This window comes from Maniola hyperantus, chromosome 4 (genome assembly GCF_902806685.2).
Source record: "Maniola hyperantus chromosome 4, iAphHyp1.2, whole genome shotgun sequence".
NCBI lineage: Eukaryota > Metazoa > Arthropoda > Insecta > Lepidoptera > Nymphalidae > Maniola > Maniola hyperantus.
This window is the reverse complement of record NC_048539.1, coordinates 13,303,878-13,321,035: the sequence shown is the minus strand read 5'-3', so window position 1 is coordinate 13,321,035 and position 17,158 is coordinate 13,303,878. Positions and strand designations below refer to the sequence as shown.

At 38.2% G+C, this 17,158-nt stretch overlaps 2 protein-coding genes across 2 annotated transcripts in view; one reads left to right on the top strand and one right to left on the bottom strand.

The window, feature by feature from the left end:
- Window positions 1-11,577, bottom strand: part of LOC117997149 (CIMIP2 protein CG18335-like) — a 28,021-nt gene extending 16,444 nt beyond the window's left edge. Inside the window, exons 1-3 of the mRNA XM_034985327.2 lie at window positions 11,421-11,577; window positions 9,035-9,173; window positions 8,329-8,425 (exon numbers count right to left, since the gene is read on the bottom strand). Coding sequence (XP_034841218.1) covers window positions 8,329-8,425; window positions 9,035-9,173; window positions 11,421-11,467 — 283 coding nt within the window. The 5' untranslated portion in view covers window positions 11,468-11,577. The remainder of the gene's footprint in view (window positions 1-8,328; window positions 8,426-9,034; window positions 9,174-11,420) is intronic.
- Window positions 11,578-12,436: 859 nt separating this feature from the next.
- LOC117997148 (uncharacterized) overlaps window positions 12,437-17,158 on the top strand; it is a 68,577-nt gene continuing 63,855 nt past the window's right edge. The window contains exon 1 of the mRNA XM_034985324.2: window positions 12,437-12,858. The gene's annotated coding sequence lies outside the window, so the exon portion shown is untranslated. The remainder of the gene's footprint in view (window positions 12,859-17,158) is intronic.

Sequence of the window (17,158 nt, the reverse complement as noted above, 5' to 3'; positions counted from 1 at the left end):
CCTGCCAGCCCTAACTCCAATCAGAAAATCCACACTTGGCACCAGAAGTGAAAGATTAATTAGATAATACATATATCACAAAAGCACAGTCACCATAAACAACATCACAATGGAGGCCTTACAAGTTTCAATCCAAACAATGACGGAACATTTCAACAAGCAAATGGCGGAATTCCAGAAGAGTCTCCAAGGAGCGATTCCAGCAACGAGCCCTACATCTAATATCACTGGTCAGTTCAACGCTTTCCGTGCATTTGTTTTGTCCGCACTTGCTGGTCTTCAACAGCAAGTCGAAATACTCGCCAAACAAACTGATCAGATGGAGATGCGGAGTCGGCGGAAGATGTTGCTGGTCCACGGCATCCCTGAGGGCACCGACAACAACCTGACGGCCACAGTGACTGCATCTCTGTCGAAACACTTAAAGCTGCCTGACTTGAAGGAAGACTGCTTGAGCCATTGCCGGCGCCTGGGTCAGCCCAAGGAAGATAGGTCCCGGGCTATACTTCTAAAATTCCGGGACCTGCCAATAAAGAACCAAGTCTGGTTCGCTAAAACGGCACTTAAGAACACAGGCATAACTCTGTCCGAATTCCTAACAAAAGACCGTCATGATGCCTTCATGGCAGCCAGGCAGAAGTTCGGAGTTTCAAAATGCTGGACGAGGGAAGGACTCATCATAGTTATCGGCCAAGATGGTAAGCGACATCGGGTGACCTCCAAGGTGGAGGTTAACTCCATCCATACGAACAGTGATGGCCTGGAACCGACACCCACAGCAGCCACTTCCAGTGTCCCTGTCCAATCTGCATCTCAAGCTCCGAAAGTCATTAAACCAGTGGTGAACGAGGCCGCCAGGACGAAAAGAAATGCCAGGAAGTAAGGCTAAGTCTCCTTTTGCTAATCTGGTAGTGTTTGTTGTGGCTTGGTTGTAGACTTTTAACTTGGTTGCTTGCAATTATTAAGTACAGCTACTGCATATTTTGTATTTAGTTTCATATTAGTACAAAATTTCTATGTACTCATTTGTATAGTAGATATTACTCGTAGTTATACTCATAATAATTAATACAAGCAGGTCACCAATTTTCTTTTCGATTCGCTGCTTTAAGGTACCTACTAAAAACAACTTAAAATCTCTTTAATAATCACAAAACATTGTCAAATATTGTGAGTTTACAAAATAAACAAAAACAAACATCAAATGACAATGTCACAAGACTGACAATGACAATACACTGACAGCGTAAATCATTAACATCCTGACAGCCGTGACAGCGTGGTTTTGTCTTACTTCGTTTTAGTCTATGGTAACTCTCAACGCCCGTGGTCTACTAAAGTTACCCGTACGGACTGTGCGCACTTTGTATTAATAGTACACTAAATAATTACGCAGAATACCTAAATGTGACTTTTGCTTTGTAAATAGTAATTTTAAGAAAATATGTGTGATATTATTACCGCTAGCATGCTATAGTTCTGTATTTAATTAGATATGATGCATTTAAATCGAAATAGGTATTTTAGTTAGCTCAGTGTTTTAACTTAGTAGAAGTAGCATAGTCAGCTTAGTGCTTATTGTAATATGATGTAGCAGGATGTAGCCTGGTATCACGCTTCAATGGTATATTTAATATAAAGATATAATATGTTTTAATTAATGTGCTATAAAGCGATCACATCTACTGCTGGCGGGTGAAAGGAAACATTAATTGTAGAAAGACCCGTATACCAAATTGTATTATTATAACTATATATACATACATATATATTATATATTATATATTTTTATAAGGATATTATTATATTAAATACTATTTATTTTATACATAATTTATGACTTCAAACGACACGTCTTATGGAAGTGAACCAGACAATGCCATCAATCTGTCCGACTCTTCAGTTTCGGATGATAGTTACTATAGTATTTCGCAGCCGCTTAGCTCCCTCTTAGATTCCACATTTTCTATATTTCCTAAAAATTTTAACGTTATCCACATTAATGCGCAAAGTATCCCTTCCCATTTCCCTGATCTCCTATCCTCTTTCGATAGTAAAAATATCCACGCAGTTCTTGTGTCCGAAACATTTTTAAAACCATGCTTACCTTCAACCTCATATTGTCTGCCCGGCTTCCATCTTATCCGGAATGATCGTACGGGCAAGGGAGGCGGAGGAGTAGCTATTTATCTCCGTAGCCATATTCCTTTTACTATTCTTGATCAATCTCCTTCTTTGTATTCAGAATCATCAGAACACCTTTTCATACAGGTGCTGTTCGGACACCTAAAGCTGCTGCTGGGTGTAGTCTATAGCCCTTCCCTTCATATTGACTATTTCCATCATTTTGAAAACCTACTTGAACAATTCTCCACATCTGCTGATCACACGATAATAATGGGAGACTTTAACACATGCCTTATTAAAGATGATCATCGAGCGAGAAAACTTAGGGATATAATCAATAGCAGCAATCTCCACATACTACCCACGAATGCAACCCATTATTCCCCTAACTGCACACCATCTCTATTAGATCTAATGATAGTCTCTTCCCCTCAACACGTGGATAATCATGGGCAATTTCCCGCGGAAGCGTTTTCATACCATGATCTGATATTCACTTCCTACAAAATTAGGCCTCCAAAAGCTAAACCAACAGTAGTAATGCGCCGCAGTTTTAAAAATTTTAACAATTCGTTATTTATGTCTGACCTAAACAATATTGACTGGGCTGCCGTATTTAGCGCTAATACAATAGATAATAAGCTGGATATCTTTAATTCTTTACTGACAGGACTTTTTGATGTGCACGCTCCCCTGAGACCCGTCAAATTAAAACACCTCCCTGCTCCGTGGTTAACACCAGAGATAAAAGCCCTCATGAACAAACGTAATAGAGCAAAAAGCAAATATAAACTATGTCCTACAGTTACTAACCGTGAAAAATATAAAAAGCTTCGCAATCGGTGTAGTAAAGTTTGTCGCGATGCCCAGCGTAATTTCATTTGCAATTCCCTTAAAGACTCCAATACCTCCAAAACTTGGAGGTTTCTGAATACGTTGGGCATTGGACGCCAACAAAAAAAGACTCATCGCATCCCGGACCTTGACACACTTAACCAGCATTTCACGACTGCTGGGACACTGGATGGTCAAATAAAACAAGCGACGCTCAATAATTTGAGGTCCATACCTATACCTAATTACCCTCCTTTCCAATTCAGCGACGTAACTCTGGATGAAATGAAGAAACACGTTGTGGCCATAAAGTCGGATGCAATGGGGTATGACGGAATCAGTCGGAGGATGATCCTACTGCTCCTTGATAGCATCGCTCCTATCCTATGTCACATTTTTAACTTTTCTCTGTCCTCGTGTACTTTTCCTTCTGAGTGGGGGAAAGCCTTTGTTATCCCAATACCTAAAACCTCCAATCCGACATCCCCCACACACTTTCGACCAATCTCCATTCTTCCTTTTCTGTCCAAAGTCCTTGAGCGCATTGTTAACAAACAACTGAGTCTCTTCCTTACTAAAAATAACATCCTATCTTCATTTCAATCTGGCTTTAGACCCGGCCATAGCACAGTCACTGCGCTAATTAAAGTCTGCGATGATATACGGAAAGGTATGGATAACAAGTTAGTCACTGTTCTCATTCTCCTCGATTTCAGCAACGCTTTTAATAATGTCGACTTCGACCTACTTCTTGCGATATTAAGTTCCCTGAATGTATCCTCTGACGTAATTAATTGGTTCAGATCGTACCTAAGCGGACGTCAACAATGTATCAAAATCGATGGCAAGTGTTCCACGCTCTCACCGCTCTCTGCAGGTGTCCCACAGGGTGGGGTCCTGTCTCCTCTTCTCTTCTCTATTTTTATTAATACAATCTCCTCGGTTATTTCATCTTCCTTTCATTTTTACGCTGATGATTTACAAATTTACACTTCAGAAACCGTTGAGCGCATTCCAGCTGCAATTAACACACTAAATTCAGATTTGGCCAAGGTTTGCGAGTGGTGTAAGTGCTATGGACTTGCGGTAAATCCGATCAAATCGCAAGTAATCATTATTGGTAATCCCAGAATGCTCTCTAAGCTACATAATCTACCTGCAGTCCGCTTCGATGGTATAGCATTGCCATACAGCAATAAAGTCAAGAACCTTGGCCTAATCTTGGACAATTCTCTCTCTTGGGGTCCACAAGTGGGGGAGGTGGGGCGGAGAATCTTCGCCACTATTGGATACCTAAGACGGTTGAAAAATCTTCTGCCAATAAAAACTAAGATTACGTTAGCTAACACACTTTTGTTGCCAATATTAGACTACGGTGACTCTTGTTATCCGGACCTGACACAAGAACTTTTAAACAAGCTGGAAAGACTACAAAACATGTGTATTCGCTTCATCTTCGGCCTACGAAAATATGATCATGTATCAGAGTTCCGTGCTAAACTAAAGTGGCTGCCAGTATCTCGGCGGAGGGAGATGCACGCTTTGTCGCTCCTATATCGTATTCTGTACTACCCTCAAACACCATCATACTTAAAAGAACGGTTTTCCTATCTTGGTGAGAACCATCAGTTCTCCCTCCGCTCCAGCACCGACAATAAGCTTATGACTCCACACAGCCGCACGGTATACTATGGTAACTCTTTCACCACTAACAGTGTCAAGCTCTGGAATTCTCTCCCAGCTGAAATACGTCAGGCGAAATCCTTAAACACCTTCAAAAATCGTTTGAAGAACTATTATTTATCTATGTAAACAGAATTATGTAGTATATTATAGAGATATGTATATGGGTATATATAATTATATTTATTTGTGTATTATTTGAATGTACTGTGTATGTAGTCTAATTAATAATATAACTAGGGCCATTTTCGGCTGCCGCACCAACCCGTGCTTTCGTGATTCCTTTCGTCAAAGGTTGCCTGGAAGAGATCGCTTTAGCGATAAGGCCGCCTTTGCATGCTACATCTATTAGAATAAGATCCTGTATTGTGTTTTTTCAATGTTTACTTTGTGTTGTGTGCAATAAAGTGTTTTAAAAAAAAAAAAAAAAAAAAAAAAAAAAACAAGTGATCTAGGGCAAGAGTGAACCGGCATGTTCTAAACGTACGTGTTGAACTTATTTAGGATTGCAACACAAACGTACCTATTGCCTACCTAACCAATTGTAGGTAGACTAACACCCGAAGTAGTATAAAGCAGGAAAAAAATTATGTGCATGTGTGTGTATGTACTACAAAGGCCAAGCAAAGATCTTGAAATCTTGAAGACCATAAAAGAATGGAAGTTGGAGTACTTCGGCCACATTATGAGAAATAGCAAATACGACCTCCTTCAGCTCATTATTCAGGGTCATTATTTTTTGATATATTCTGTGTTCAGAGGAAAATAGCGGGCAGAAGACCATTCGGCCGAAGAAGGACATCGTGGCTAAAGAATTCAGGCCAATCATGGTACGGAAGGAGTACCCGATCTTTTTTCCGCACAGCAGTATCCACGGTGCAGACAGCCCTAGTGATGGCCAATCTCCGATAGGACACGGCATTTCAAGAAGAAGAACTGTGCATTATGTAGGTATTATTCAATCCAAATGAAAATAATAAAAGGCAGATCAAAAAGCATTTGATGGATTGTATAATAAAGAAAACCATTTTGAAAATCGATGGACTGGGTAATTAAATAGAGCGGAGAAGAGAGACGAAGGAATAAAATAAAACTATGGAAGATGCTAGGATACAGGATATACAAAGACTTGTCAATACAAAGAATGTCATTTAGGACTTTGTACTTCTTCTCGCGTCGGTTCCTCAATTTTGAGGATCGTGGCTCCCTCGACCGCTTCAACCGCTTCTCGAATCTGGTCGGACCAAAACGCCTCGGGCTTTGTCCGCAGGGTCTCTTTCCTCCGATCTTGCCAGTGATCAGTAGGTAGTTTCTCTATGCTAGTCGCGTTTTTCCTAGAAATGTGACCGAAGTAGTCATAAGCATCCACCGCAGACAGATGTTGGACAGCCGCATCTTGATTTTCAATGTTTTAAAAATCGAAACGTTGGCCTTATGCTCCGATATTGTCGTGCTTGCGTAGTGCGTAACTAAACGCCCCTTAAATAATAAACATACACTGATTCACCAAGTGACCACCGCACCGCATCTTGTGTTTCATGTCTAGATTGGACTTTACAGGTTTTCCTTCTCATGACGTTTGTAAACATGACCGTTGAGATAACATGAAGAACATTTGTTTAAAATGTTTACTGATGACCGTTAACATGCATTTTTGGGATTATTTGGGCAATATTTAAGTTTACTTTACATGGTGGCCGACTTTCCGCATTAGGAGAGTAGAATATTTTTTTATGTAATGGCTGCTGTCAGCTGTCAGTGACCATTTTGGTAGAGACATATTTTATTACAGTCTCTGCGTCTTTTTGGAATCCATACTAATACAAATATTATAAATGCGAAAGTTTATATGTCTGTCTGTCTCTTAGCTTTTCACGGTCAATCTGTTCAACCGTTTTAACGAAATTTAACTAGCTTGCATGATGCATCCCAAGAAAGGACATACTTAGGCTAATTTTCCCTCTGAAGATTGAAGAGTTCCTACGAGATCCTTACAAAACCTAAATCCACAGGGATGAAATTGCAGGAATCATCGATTTGAAATAGAGATAGCTTGCATCTTAGAGATGTGCATAGGCTATTTTTTTATTCCGGAAAATCAATCCACGGGGTATCCACGGGGTTTTAAAAAAAACTAAATGTAGGCAGGTACGCGAACTCGCGGGCAAACAGTGTTCGTCTTTACAGTAAAATCTTTGAATATTTTTACGAATATTTCGACGAATTGTGTGAAACCCACCAACGGGATCGCTCTATATTGATATACTAGCTTATGCTCGCGACTTCGTCCGCGTGGACTACACAAATTTCAAACCCCTATTTCACCCCCTTAGGGGTCGAATTTTCAAAAATCCTTTCTTAGCGGATGTCTACGTCATAAAAGCTATCTGCATGCCAAATTTCAGCCCGATCCATCCAGTACTTTGAGCTGTGCGTTGATAGATCAGTCAGTCAGTCACCTTTTCCTTTTATATATTTAGATCAAGATAACATGAAAATTACTCTATAGAATTATTAAATAAAGAACTAATAAATTAAAGGTGAGTTTACATAGATACCCTACTATTTAATGCAAGAAAATTTTGTAATAGCACCTATGCCTTCTACATAAATACCTACCAATCTCTAAACCTAACTACCTACCACATGGGTATTGCATGGGTTTTTACCTACTTTGAGTGTTAGTATATTGCCAAATTCTAAGGATAGTTAGTGGTGTATTGCAGCACATTATTTACACACGTCTTCTTTGATTTGTGTTACACCACAACCCATTGTTATACTTTTGAGTTTTCATTTGTTGTGTCATGTTCATTAGGTCAATGGTCATGTTTCAAGAACTACTTGTATTAAGTTGTTACACTTAGTAGGCATTGTTCCTTTTATGTATCATAACTACATTTGTTTATAATACTACATACAAAAAAGAACCTGTTTCATGACAATCTAAAAAGAAAAACGTAAAAAAAATGCCGTGTTAAGCTATACAAAGTCTCCGATAAACATGTCGGAGGATTGCCAGCGAAACATACAAAAAAAAACGATATAATTAAAAACTTAAACTTGCGGCGCATTGACTGAGTCTGACAAGCTATAGCATAGTTAAATTACTGTGAAAAAATATTATGAAAAATTCGCCAGGTCTAGTCTGGGAGTTTTCGGCCGCGGCTAGTATCCACTCTATCGGTAAGGCCGTGGCACCACGGGAAAAAAAAATTCCCCGTGCTTTTCCGTTTCTCTATGTTGATTTGGCATAAGCATTGGCATTTTGGATTTGGCAAAAAGTGATCTCTACGTGATCAAATCAGAAATGAGGATATCTGTAGAAGAAACAGAGTAACCGACTTAGCCCAATGGGTTGCGAAGCTGAAGTGGCACGATTGCCCATCTCAAAGAAGGATTTAGGCCATGGTCCGTCATACTGTCCAAGTGTGGATGGGCATGACTTCACACACCTTTGAGAATATTATTGAGAACTCTGGGGCATAAAGGTCTCCTCACGATATTTTCCTTCACTGTTAAAGCATTTCATAAACGCACATAGCTCCGAAAAGTTAAAACGTGCCCGGGATCGAAGCCCCGACCTCCGATTGGAAGGCGGACGTCCCAACCACTAGGCTACCACAGTCTTGTTTTTAGGATTCAGTATTTCTGGAGATACGGAATCCTAAAAACAAGACTTACCTTCATATCCAGGTACCATAGGATGCTTGTAGACCGGGTCGCCGTTGCGAAACCTCGCGTTCACCAGATCGATCTCAGTTTGCGGTGGACGGAATATCTGATAAGAACACAAGTATTTCGATGATAACATCTCAATTGCATCTACACATGTCAGGTATTTCGAAAGTGATACGCGAAACTAGGTAAGCATATCCGTTATTTTAAGTTTTAACACGTTTTTATTTTTATTTTTATAGATTTACGATGCACGTTGTGAAGAAAGTTAATATTTATAGTAAGTATAACTAGATTCATTAATCATTAAAAAAATATATTACAATTAATTAATAATTTTGCTTACCTACATTTTTTCGGGAAGGCTATTATGTGCTGTGGGAACCCTCGTGGAAGGTATCACGCCTTCAGGTGTCTAGGTATACTGCATTCAATATTAACTTGAGACCGTCATGAGCAAAAACAATAGGATTACATTCGACATGCCACGTAAACAATAGGGGTAATAAACCAAACACTCATAGAACCCATTCATTTTTAAAGGAGCCGATTCAACCTTATATATTTTGCTGCAAATTAACCAGTGTTGATACTTTTGAATTCACCCGCCACGACTTAATCCTATTGTTAATGACGGTCTCAAGTGGAAACACGCCAGTTAATATTGAATGCACTATACTATTCCGTGTTAAAACAAGAAAATAGAAATTACTTGGAAATCGTCAGCAGTTCTATCAGACAACACAAGTCTTTCGGAATGGTTGACGCTGGGGTCCAACAGGATCTTGTGACTGGTCGAGCCATAAGTGTCGCCGATACGGTACTTGTAATCTGGACAGTGGCCGGTGTAACTAAAAGAAAGGGAAAGCATACGTAAAACCCTGAATCTATTTCATCTTCACGTGCCGATATATCAACGAAAAGCCATCCCGTGCGTCGATTGTCTATTTGTTCAAGCAATGTAGACTGTAGAGACTAAAGAATGGTCTATATCTACCATTCATCAGCTCCGATTCTATTGGTGGCTTTACGCTACAGCTAGTCAACCTATCGGAAGTTTCATCATCATTATTGTCATCCGATACACGTCCAATGTCAGACCCTACAAGAAACCGATCTCTTTTAGGGACTTCCACAGGCCACGGTCTTGCCCCGCCTGAACCCAGCGGCTCCCTGCGACTCGTTTGATGTAGACTGTCTATATTCTATTGGGTGGTCTGCTATCACTGCGCTTTCCGGTCACCATTTTGGAACTCCCAACGTCAATCGGTTTTGCGAACTATACTGTTCCGTGCCCATTGTAACTTCAGCTTCACAACCCATTGAGCTATGTCGGTTACTCAGACTCTACTACGGTCCTCCTCATTTCTGATTTGATCACGTAGAGAAACTCCAAGCATAGCTCTCTCCATCACCCGCTGAGTGACTCTAACCTTCCTTATAACTTAAAGGGCCCTTAACAGCATGGGCCCAATGACTTCTATGTATACTACATAGTACATACATAGAAGTCGTTGTATGGGCCTCATGAGGAAGCTCCGAAATGTACCGATAACCGAAGTTTAGCTCTACATCTAGTCTATTGGGTTTGACACTTAATACTTCCTTTTGGAGATCCTACTTTGTCGATAGGATGATATCTATATATAATATGATATTCAAAATAATTTCCTTATTTAGAAATCTGTGATGGTACCTAGCCGTCGCAACACAATCGCATGCCATAGAAAAGTTACCTAATTTTGTTTTAAGGAATATTGAGAAAGAAGATTCTTGGGAAGCGCTGGTACTTGTACCATTGAGTATTGCAATTTGCAATATCAGAATGACCATTTAAAACTTTTTATTCAGTTCAATCGTCTTAATTTTTTTTCTCATTCAATTAATCCACCCGATATTGGTTAGGTAATATCTTTAGCTGAGCAGATGAAGCAATCAGAAAGTGAAAACATCATGAAGTTTGGCCATGAACACGTCAACATAAAGGATATTTATATCGGGATTGGCGACCTGTGTGACACCGCGACATGATCATTAATTATCACATTCGATATCCTCTTATTTATAGCTTTGTTATGAAATTACGGCACAAAACGGGCATCGTTGACCAATCTTCATAATCATAAGGATTGATTGCGAAGCTTGATTAATTTTATGTTGGCCTGTCAGTTGACGATTGAAGGATTTCTTAAATAAGTATGTACCCCCCCTTGGACTACCTACTGTACACCTACTTACTTACTACAACTATAGCACTATAGCTTTTCGCTTTTTTGAATAAAAACATTAGGAAATTATTGTCCTTTCTTGTGGGTCAAATTAAATACTATATAATATGTAGACTACTATGCGATGGCAATCGGGGTATGAGGCGTGGGGATACCCCTCACACCCGCTCGCACTGAGTTAGCGCAGGGGCTGTGCGGGTGCGGTCCGTCGCTCACAGTGTGGTCCTCGGGTTGGTTGGCGTGCTGTGGTTCCGGCATGCCTCTGACGGTGTTCGGGAACACGTAGTACCCCAGTGGTGGGTCTACTGTGGCGGACATCCGCTGGCGGAGTAACGAGGCGTTGTTATAGTCCCTTGTGCTCCGTCGTTAGCGGTGGGGTGGAACCTTGTGAGGTTTTTAGTCGGTAGGAGTCCGACATAACCTCTGTGCACCCCCGTGTCCGGTGGTATCCATGATGGATTTTCTTCACGAGAAAAAAAAGGGGGCTGTGCCGGTGAGCGGGGCGTACCCTCCCCGATTGCCATTTCAACCTGTCGCGTACTGGTTATATTATAGTATAAAATAAAGTCGCTTCCCGCTGTCTGTATGTATCAACGCGTAGATCTTTTAAACTACGCAACGGATTTTAATGCGGCTTTCACTAATAGATAGAGTGATTCAAGAGGAAGGTTTAAAGGTATGGTTTAGTATTGGTTTGTGTTAATTTGTTGAAATATGACGATATTTGATCAAAATGTCGAAAGAATCACTCCTCACTGACACCACATTAGTATCTACATTGCACCCATGCGAAGCCGGGGCGGGTCGCTAGTTATCTAATAAAATCAAAGCATTATGGTAGCATTAAGATTAAAAGAAGTAAATACAAACCCGGGTATGTAGTGGGGTTGTGCAATGCTGACCAAATCCAACGCCATGATTTGAATGGGTAAAGCCGAACTTGATGAATGATGATAAAGATAACAGTTTTAACTCATAATTTGTTTAAATTAACGCCGATAAAGGAAATGTTATGAAATCAGCACATATTTTGATGGCTTTTCTTGTCATAGATTTGTCAAATAGGTTTTTATATTTTAAATGCAGGCTTTTTATAATGTCTAGGTACTAGATGATGCCCGCGACTTCGTCCGCGTGATAAAATGTTGGTATAAGAAGGTGACCTACTTATAGGACAATCGTCACCTTTGAGGTATAAATGCGAAAGTGTGTTTGTTTGTTGGTTTGTCCTTCGATCACGTCGCAGCGGTGCAACTGATTGACGTAATTTTTTGCATGGGTAGGTATAGATAAAGGCCTGGAGTGTGACATAGGCTACTTTTTATTCCGGAAAATTAAAGAGTTCCCACGGGATTTTTAAAAAACCTAAGCCCACGCGGACGAAGTCGCGGGCATCAGCTAGTTCAAGATGAAGCATGGACGTACCTATTAGGTCCATGTAAGGGGGTTAATCCAGTCCAAATTTCAGCCAAATCGGTTCAGTCATTGTGGCGTGAGCCGTGAAGGAGTAACAACATCCCATCAACATCCAAACTTTCACATTTATATTATTATTCAGATATTCAGATTAGTGATTACTATGGTCAAACCATTCACGTTCTGAAAGGAGACCTATGCTCAGTAGTGAGTCGGCGATGGGTTGAGGATGATGACAAGATTTTACAATTTTCCGCTTTCGCGAATACTAAAAGCAATGTGAACTACCAAGTACCAACCAACGCAATTTACAATATAAAAAAAGATAACGTAACGCAGGCTCTACCACGGGTGACCAAACGGCTTCGGGTTGAACGGATTCATTTCACTCACTCAAGCAATCACGGCTTGCCTTCGTTCACCCTTCAGTCAGGTCTTTTCGACTCGTTCGACCCGCCATATTGGTTTGAACCTCGGAGCGAGACGGTCGTGTTGGGGGCGCGGAAAAAAGTGACAGGCAGTTAACGATGAATCAAAACTTTCAGAACTCAACAGTTATGTGTTTAAATTTCACTAAAAGCTTATTTATTGTGTAGTGCGGATTGAAACAAGTTTTTTCAAGCTTAATTTCAAGTTGTAAGCATAATAATTTAGCCCATCGAGACTTCGGTGGGTTGAAATGCAAGCATTCCACGGCGTATATTGAACTTTACGTTTTTTTTTCGGTGCCGCTTTTCAATACGTTTGGAGTATTTTAAAGCTTTGAACTTTTATAAACTGTTGAAGTATTAAAAAAAAAACTATTTTTTCGCGCAGTGATTTTGTTATGGTGTTAAAAATACTGGTGACTACAAAGTTAGTTTCATTGAAGCTGATTACCGAAACATACAAGGTAAGGGTTTGAAGTTGTTTTATGGTCCTTATGGATTAATATAATAATTGGATTATTAACATATGGATAAAAACATTTAATTCAAACGAAACAATTAAAAAGTACGATAAAAATACTAGGTATGATTTAAAGTTTAAACCAGTAAGTTTATCTTGGTAAAGAACTAAAAACCTAAATGTAAATGGCAGAACCATTACAAACAATATCAGTGATTGTAAAAGTAAAGAATTAATCACAAATAAACAAAAACAAGGTACCTACCTGCCTAATTACTAAATGGTGAAAATTAGGCAAAAATATAGGTACCTATTCTCTAATTAATAACACTTACTAATAATAGTTTACACTAATGTTCTTTTGTTTAACGATTAAATTGATAATGCTATCATAGTATTAATCAGTAGGTAAATGATCATTTATTACATTAATTTATTATTTTAATTTCGTTGCTATGTAAATCCAAAATATATTATGTAGGTACCTAGCTACTCTATTGTCTCTATATTAGGGATACCAGAGTTTGAGATGAAATAGGGATAAGTCTCACTTAACATGATTCCCAATTTGTTAAAAAATCCTGATCATTCCAAAAAGAGTTTTGCTTTCTTGTTATTTATAAACACTTTCTAGATTAACATAGGCATTTATTTTTCGAAAATAAAATAATTAAGTAGATAGACATTTAATATCTTAAGTTTCGTACCTAAGTAGGTAGGTTAATCTTCAGAACCAAGTAGAATTATTTAAATACTTATAGCTTCGGCAACATAATCACGAATCAAAAATATTCTAGAAATATCTCAAGACCTACGTATCTTATCTAAGGCATATCTTACCACAGACTTACCGCGATTATCGGGGAAAATAATATGCTTAGCAAAACAATGTTTTTTCCACTATCATTATGAGATAAACGTGACGATTGATGTTTACATTTTATTGCCTACTGGTGTCTACTATAATTATCACTAGTAGGTGAGTTTAAGTATACCTACATATATTTTTCCTTTTCCAAAATTAAACTTAAGCCAGAAATTATTACCTATGTTCAAATCAAACAACTCATTCGCTCTACAATTTTAATATATTATGTACAAGTCATTAATGATATCAGATGTTTATATATATGTCAATGTACTCACAAGTACTTTTAATTTATCTCAAAGCAAACTGGGTCGATATAATATGTATGCTACCTACTTATGTAGTCTTATCCTCACCTTCGGTATCCATGACAACACATGAGTCAAACATACGGGTTCTTTACGCTGTTGGATTGTTGATAAAATTATCAATGCAATTCGCCTACATTTAGAGGACGTCTGAACTTACGGGGTTTCACAAGATATCAATAAGTAAAATAAAACAATAACAAACCAGAAATTTAGCTATAAATTATCTACGATCGAGTCAACGTATTCTATAATCTGAACACATTTCAACAAAGAAATCAGTTCATTATAATTTAAATATTGGTGCAAGTTTATAGAAAATGTTGAAATACATACATGAACTCTTGCATTTTGAGCGCTCATTATATTTCTAACGGTTTGCGAATTTACATAAATTCACGCTTCAGCAATCGCCTATATTCTTAAAAGCATGAAGAACTAAAATCTTACGGAATCATTCGCGTGATTAGTATCGGTTCACGGCCAGTACGGGACGGTGTTAACCGGTTCGGAAGAGTCGGTTTGCGATTCGAAAAAAGAAGGCCCGTGGCCGTTGAATTTCGAGGTCGTAACCCAATTGGGGACCAGTCACAGGTAAGCTTTGTAGTACACTTTCTCCGATGCGTAACGCGCCCAGACTTGGACGTTTCACTTAGTCTACAGGTGATCTGGTGATAAGCATGCGATTTAATGCTTCATAAACACATGTACAAGAAATCTCACAGGTGTTCGCGAACTAATCCACAACTACTTGCTTGAAAGTTTCATAGACACACTTCCCAGTCAAAATCAAAACTACACCAGCATCACATTTTTTCGTATCCAAATAATGGAAAAATCATTATTAGTTCCTGCTTTACAAGTTCTATTCATTAATGCTATTGATTAAATGTATTGCGGTCAAAATGATAGTTAGCGGACGCAGACATCGATAATTAAGTCTTCAAAGACTACGTAATTAGATGTCTGAGTGTTCGAAACGCAAGTTGGAATTAGTAGCAATATATGACCTTCGATATTCGGTTTCCAATTTCGTATCATTAAGTGGTATTTACTTGGAGAAAAATCCAGAGAGTTAAACGTAAAATTACGTACAGGTTTTGAGAAACATTAAGATAATGATTGCCAATCATTTGAAGTAATAGCAGAGATACAACCAGTTTTTTGACTGGTTTAGGGTCGCAAAAAAAATTAACCGCAGTTCTGAAAAAACCGTCCAGATTTCTTATCAAGATTGTGAACATAAACCAATTAGAGATAATGTTTAGAAGTTAGGGTATAACAAATATATGCCATAACTTATCATGTACTGTTGAAAAATGTTTAGTAGACGTGCTTGAATTTTTTTCCTTATTTCTGGAAATTACTTAAAGGTTACTTATAATAGTAAAGTATAAGAACACATATTCGCTTATTTGATTTGTCTGTTATAAAGATGACGGCATTCTTTTGAACAAAAAAGTGAAGAGAATACCTCGACAACAATAACAGTTACGTCAAGTATCGATCATTCATTGACAGTAGCACAATATACATAATGAAGCATCTGTAATTCTGCATTTAGTTTCATTCTTTGTGTCAATTCTATAATAGACTTATTTTTATTGGTGGATAACTCGGTCGGTGCACAGCATGCGGTCAAAAACCCAGCCCGTATGGATATTATAATAGAAATCATATTAGAAATCTCCCGCACCCCGAATGCGTTCGCTTTCAACCTACAAAAATGTTACCCAAAAATGCCCACATGGCGTGCGTTTCAGAAATTATCGCTCAGGAAATCGTTCGGTATCAACTATAATAAATAAAACTACTTAGTGTAACAACTATCCATATTATAAATGCCAAAGTGTATTGTTTTGTTGGTTTGTCCGTCAATCACACCGCAACGGCGCAATGAATCAGTGTGATTCTTTACATGGATATATTTAAAGTCCAGGGGAGGATACTTTTTATTTCGTAAAATCAAAGAGTTCGCACGACTTTAAACTTTAAAAACCTAAATCCACGTAGACAAAGTCGCGGGCATTCTCTAATAAAATTAGAAACCAATGTGAATGAGGCTTTAGTATTTAGATTTTTGCATATGAATGCACGGCCGTATTATTTTTCAAGCGCGAAGAGTTCAATCATATTTTACATAAATAATTTTACGGTGTGATCAGCGGCAGATTTAGAAAGCGTTGATGTTTTCTAATTTTTAACACAATTATGCGATCAGACATATTATTTATTACTTGGTATTTCAATTTTAACTAAGACACTTTCATATTTTACTCGCTTGTTTATTAAAATGAAACCATTTAGCTATTATAGAGGTAATACTAAAATAGGTATGAAATTTAAAAAACACAATAACGCTTATTGTGTTTTTTAAATTTCTCAATACAGGTTCATTAAAATAACATTAGGCAAGCTAAACAAACAAAACTAAGTAAATATTTACATAATTATGACGCATAATTAGAAATATACGCTTCAAAAACAACTTAATTTGAAATTGGCCTCTATTAATTTATTTTTAGAAACAAAAATATCTACCTACTTACTTCTATTATATTATAACAGTACATTAATACCTAATAAATTTAAACATTATACAAATTGAAAAATTACTCACACTTAACAGAAACAAACTAACTTGAATATATTTAAACGGTTATGGTCACCCTAATTTTAAAGCTTCTTTTTTCAAAATCATTTATTTTACCATTTCACCAAATATTTTGCTCTTCAAAGAATAAGATTCATAAGTGCAGGACTTTTTTCACTTTAGGAGTTTCATACACCATGATGATACATATTATAGATGTAATCGAGGTATGAGGGGGTGGAAGAGGGGGGGGGGGGGCACACACACACGTCAGCCGCGCTCGCCCGCACCGGGTTAGCGCGGGGGCTGTGCGGGTGTGCGGGGCGTTCCTTCCCCGATTGCTATCTCGATCTGTCGCGTACTTAGGTATACTTCATTATGAAATCGCCTTAATAACTGTCTGTTGGTCACACAGCGTGAAGTTAAAATTAAGTAGGTAAGTAGTTAGAGAAACGATCATTGGCCAACCTAAATATTGTATTTGGTAAGCCAGTGGTCTCTTGAAAAAAAAACTTGTTTCTTTTTGTTATCTTGC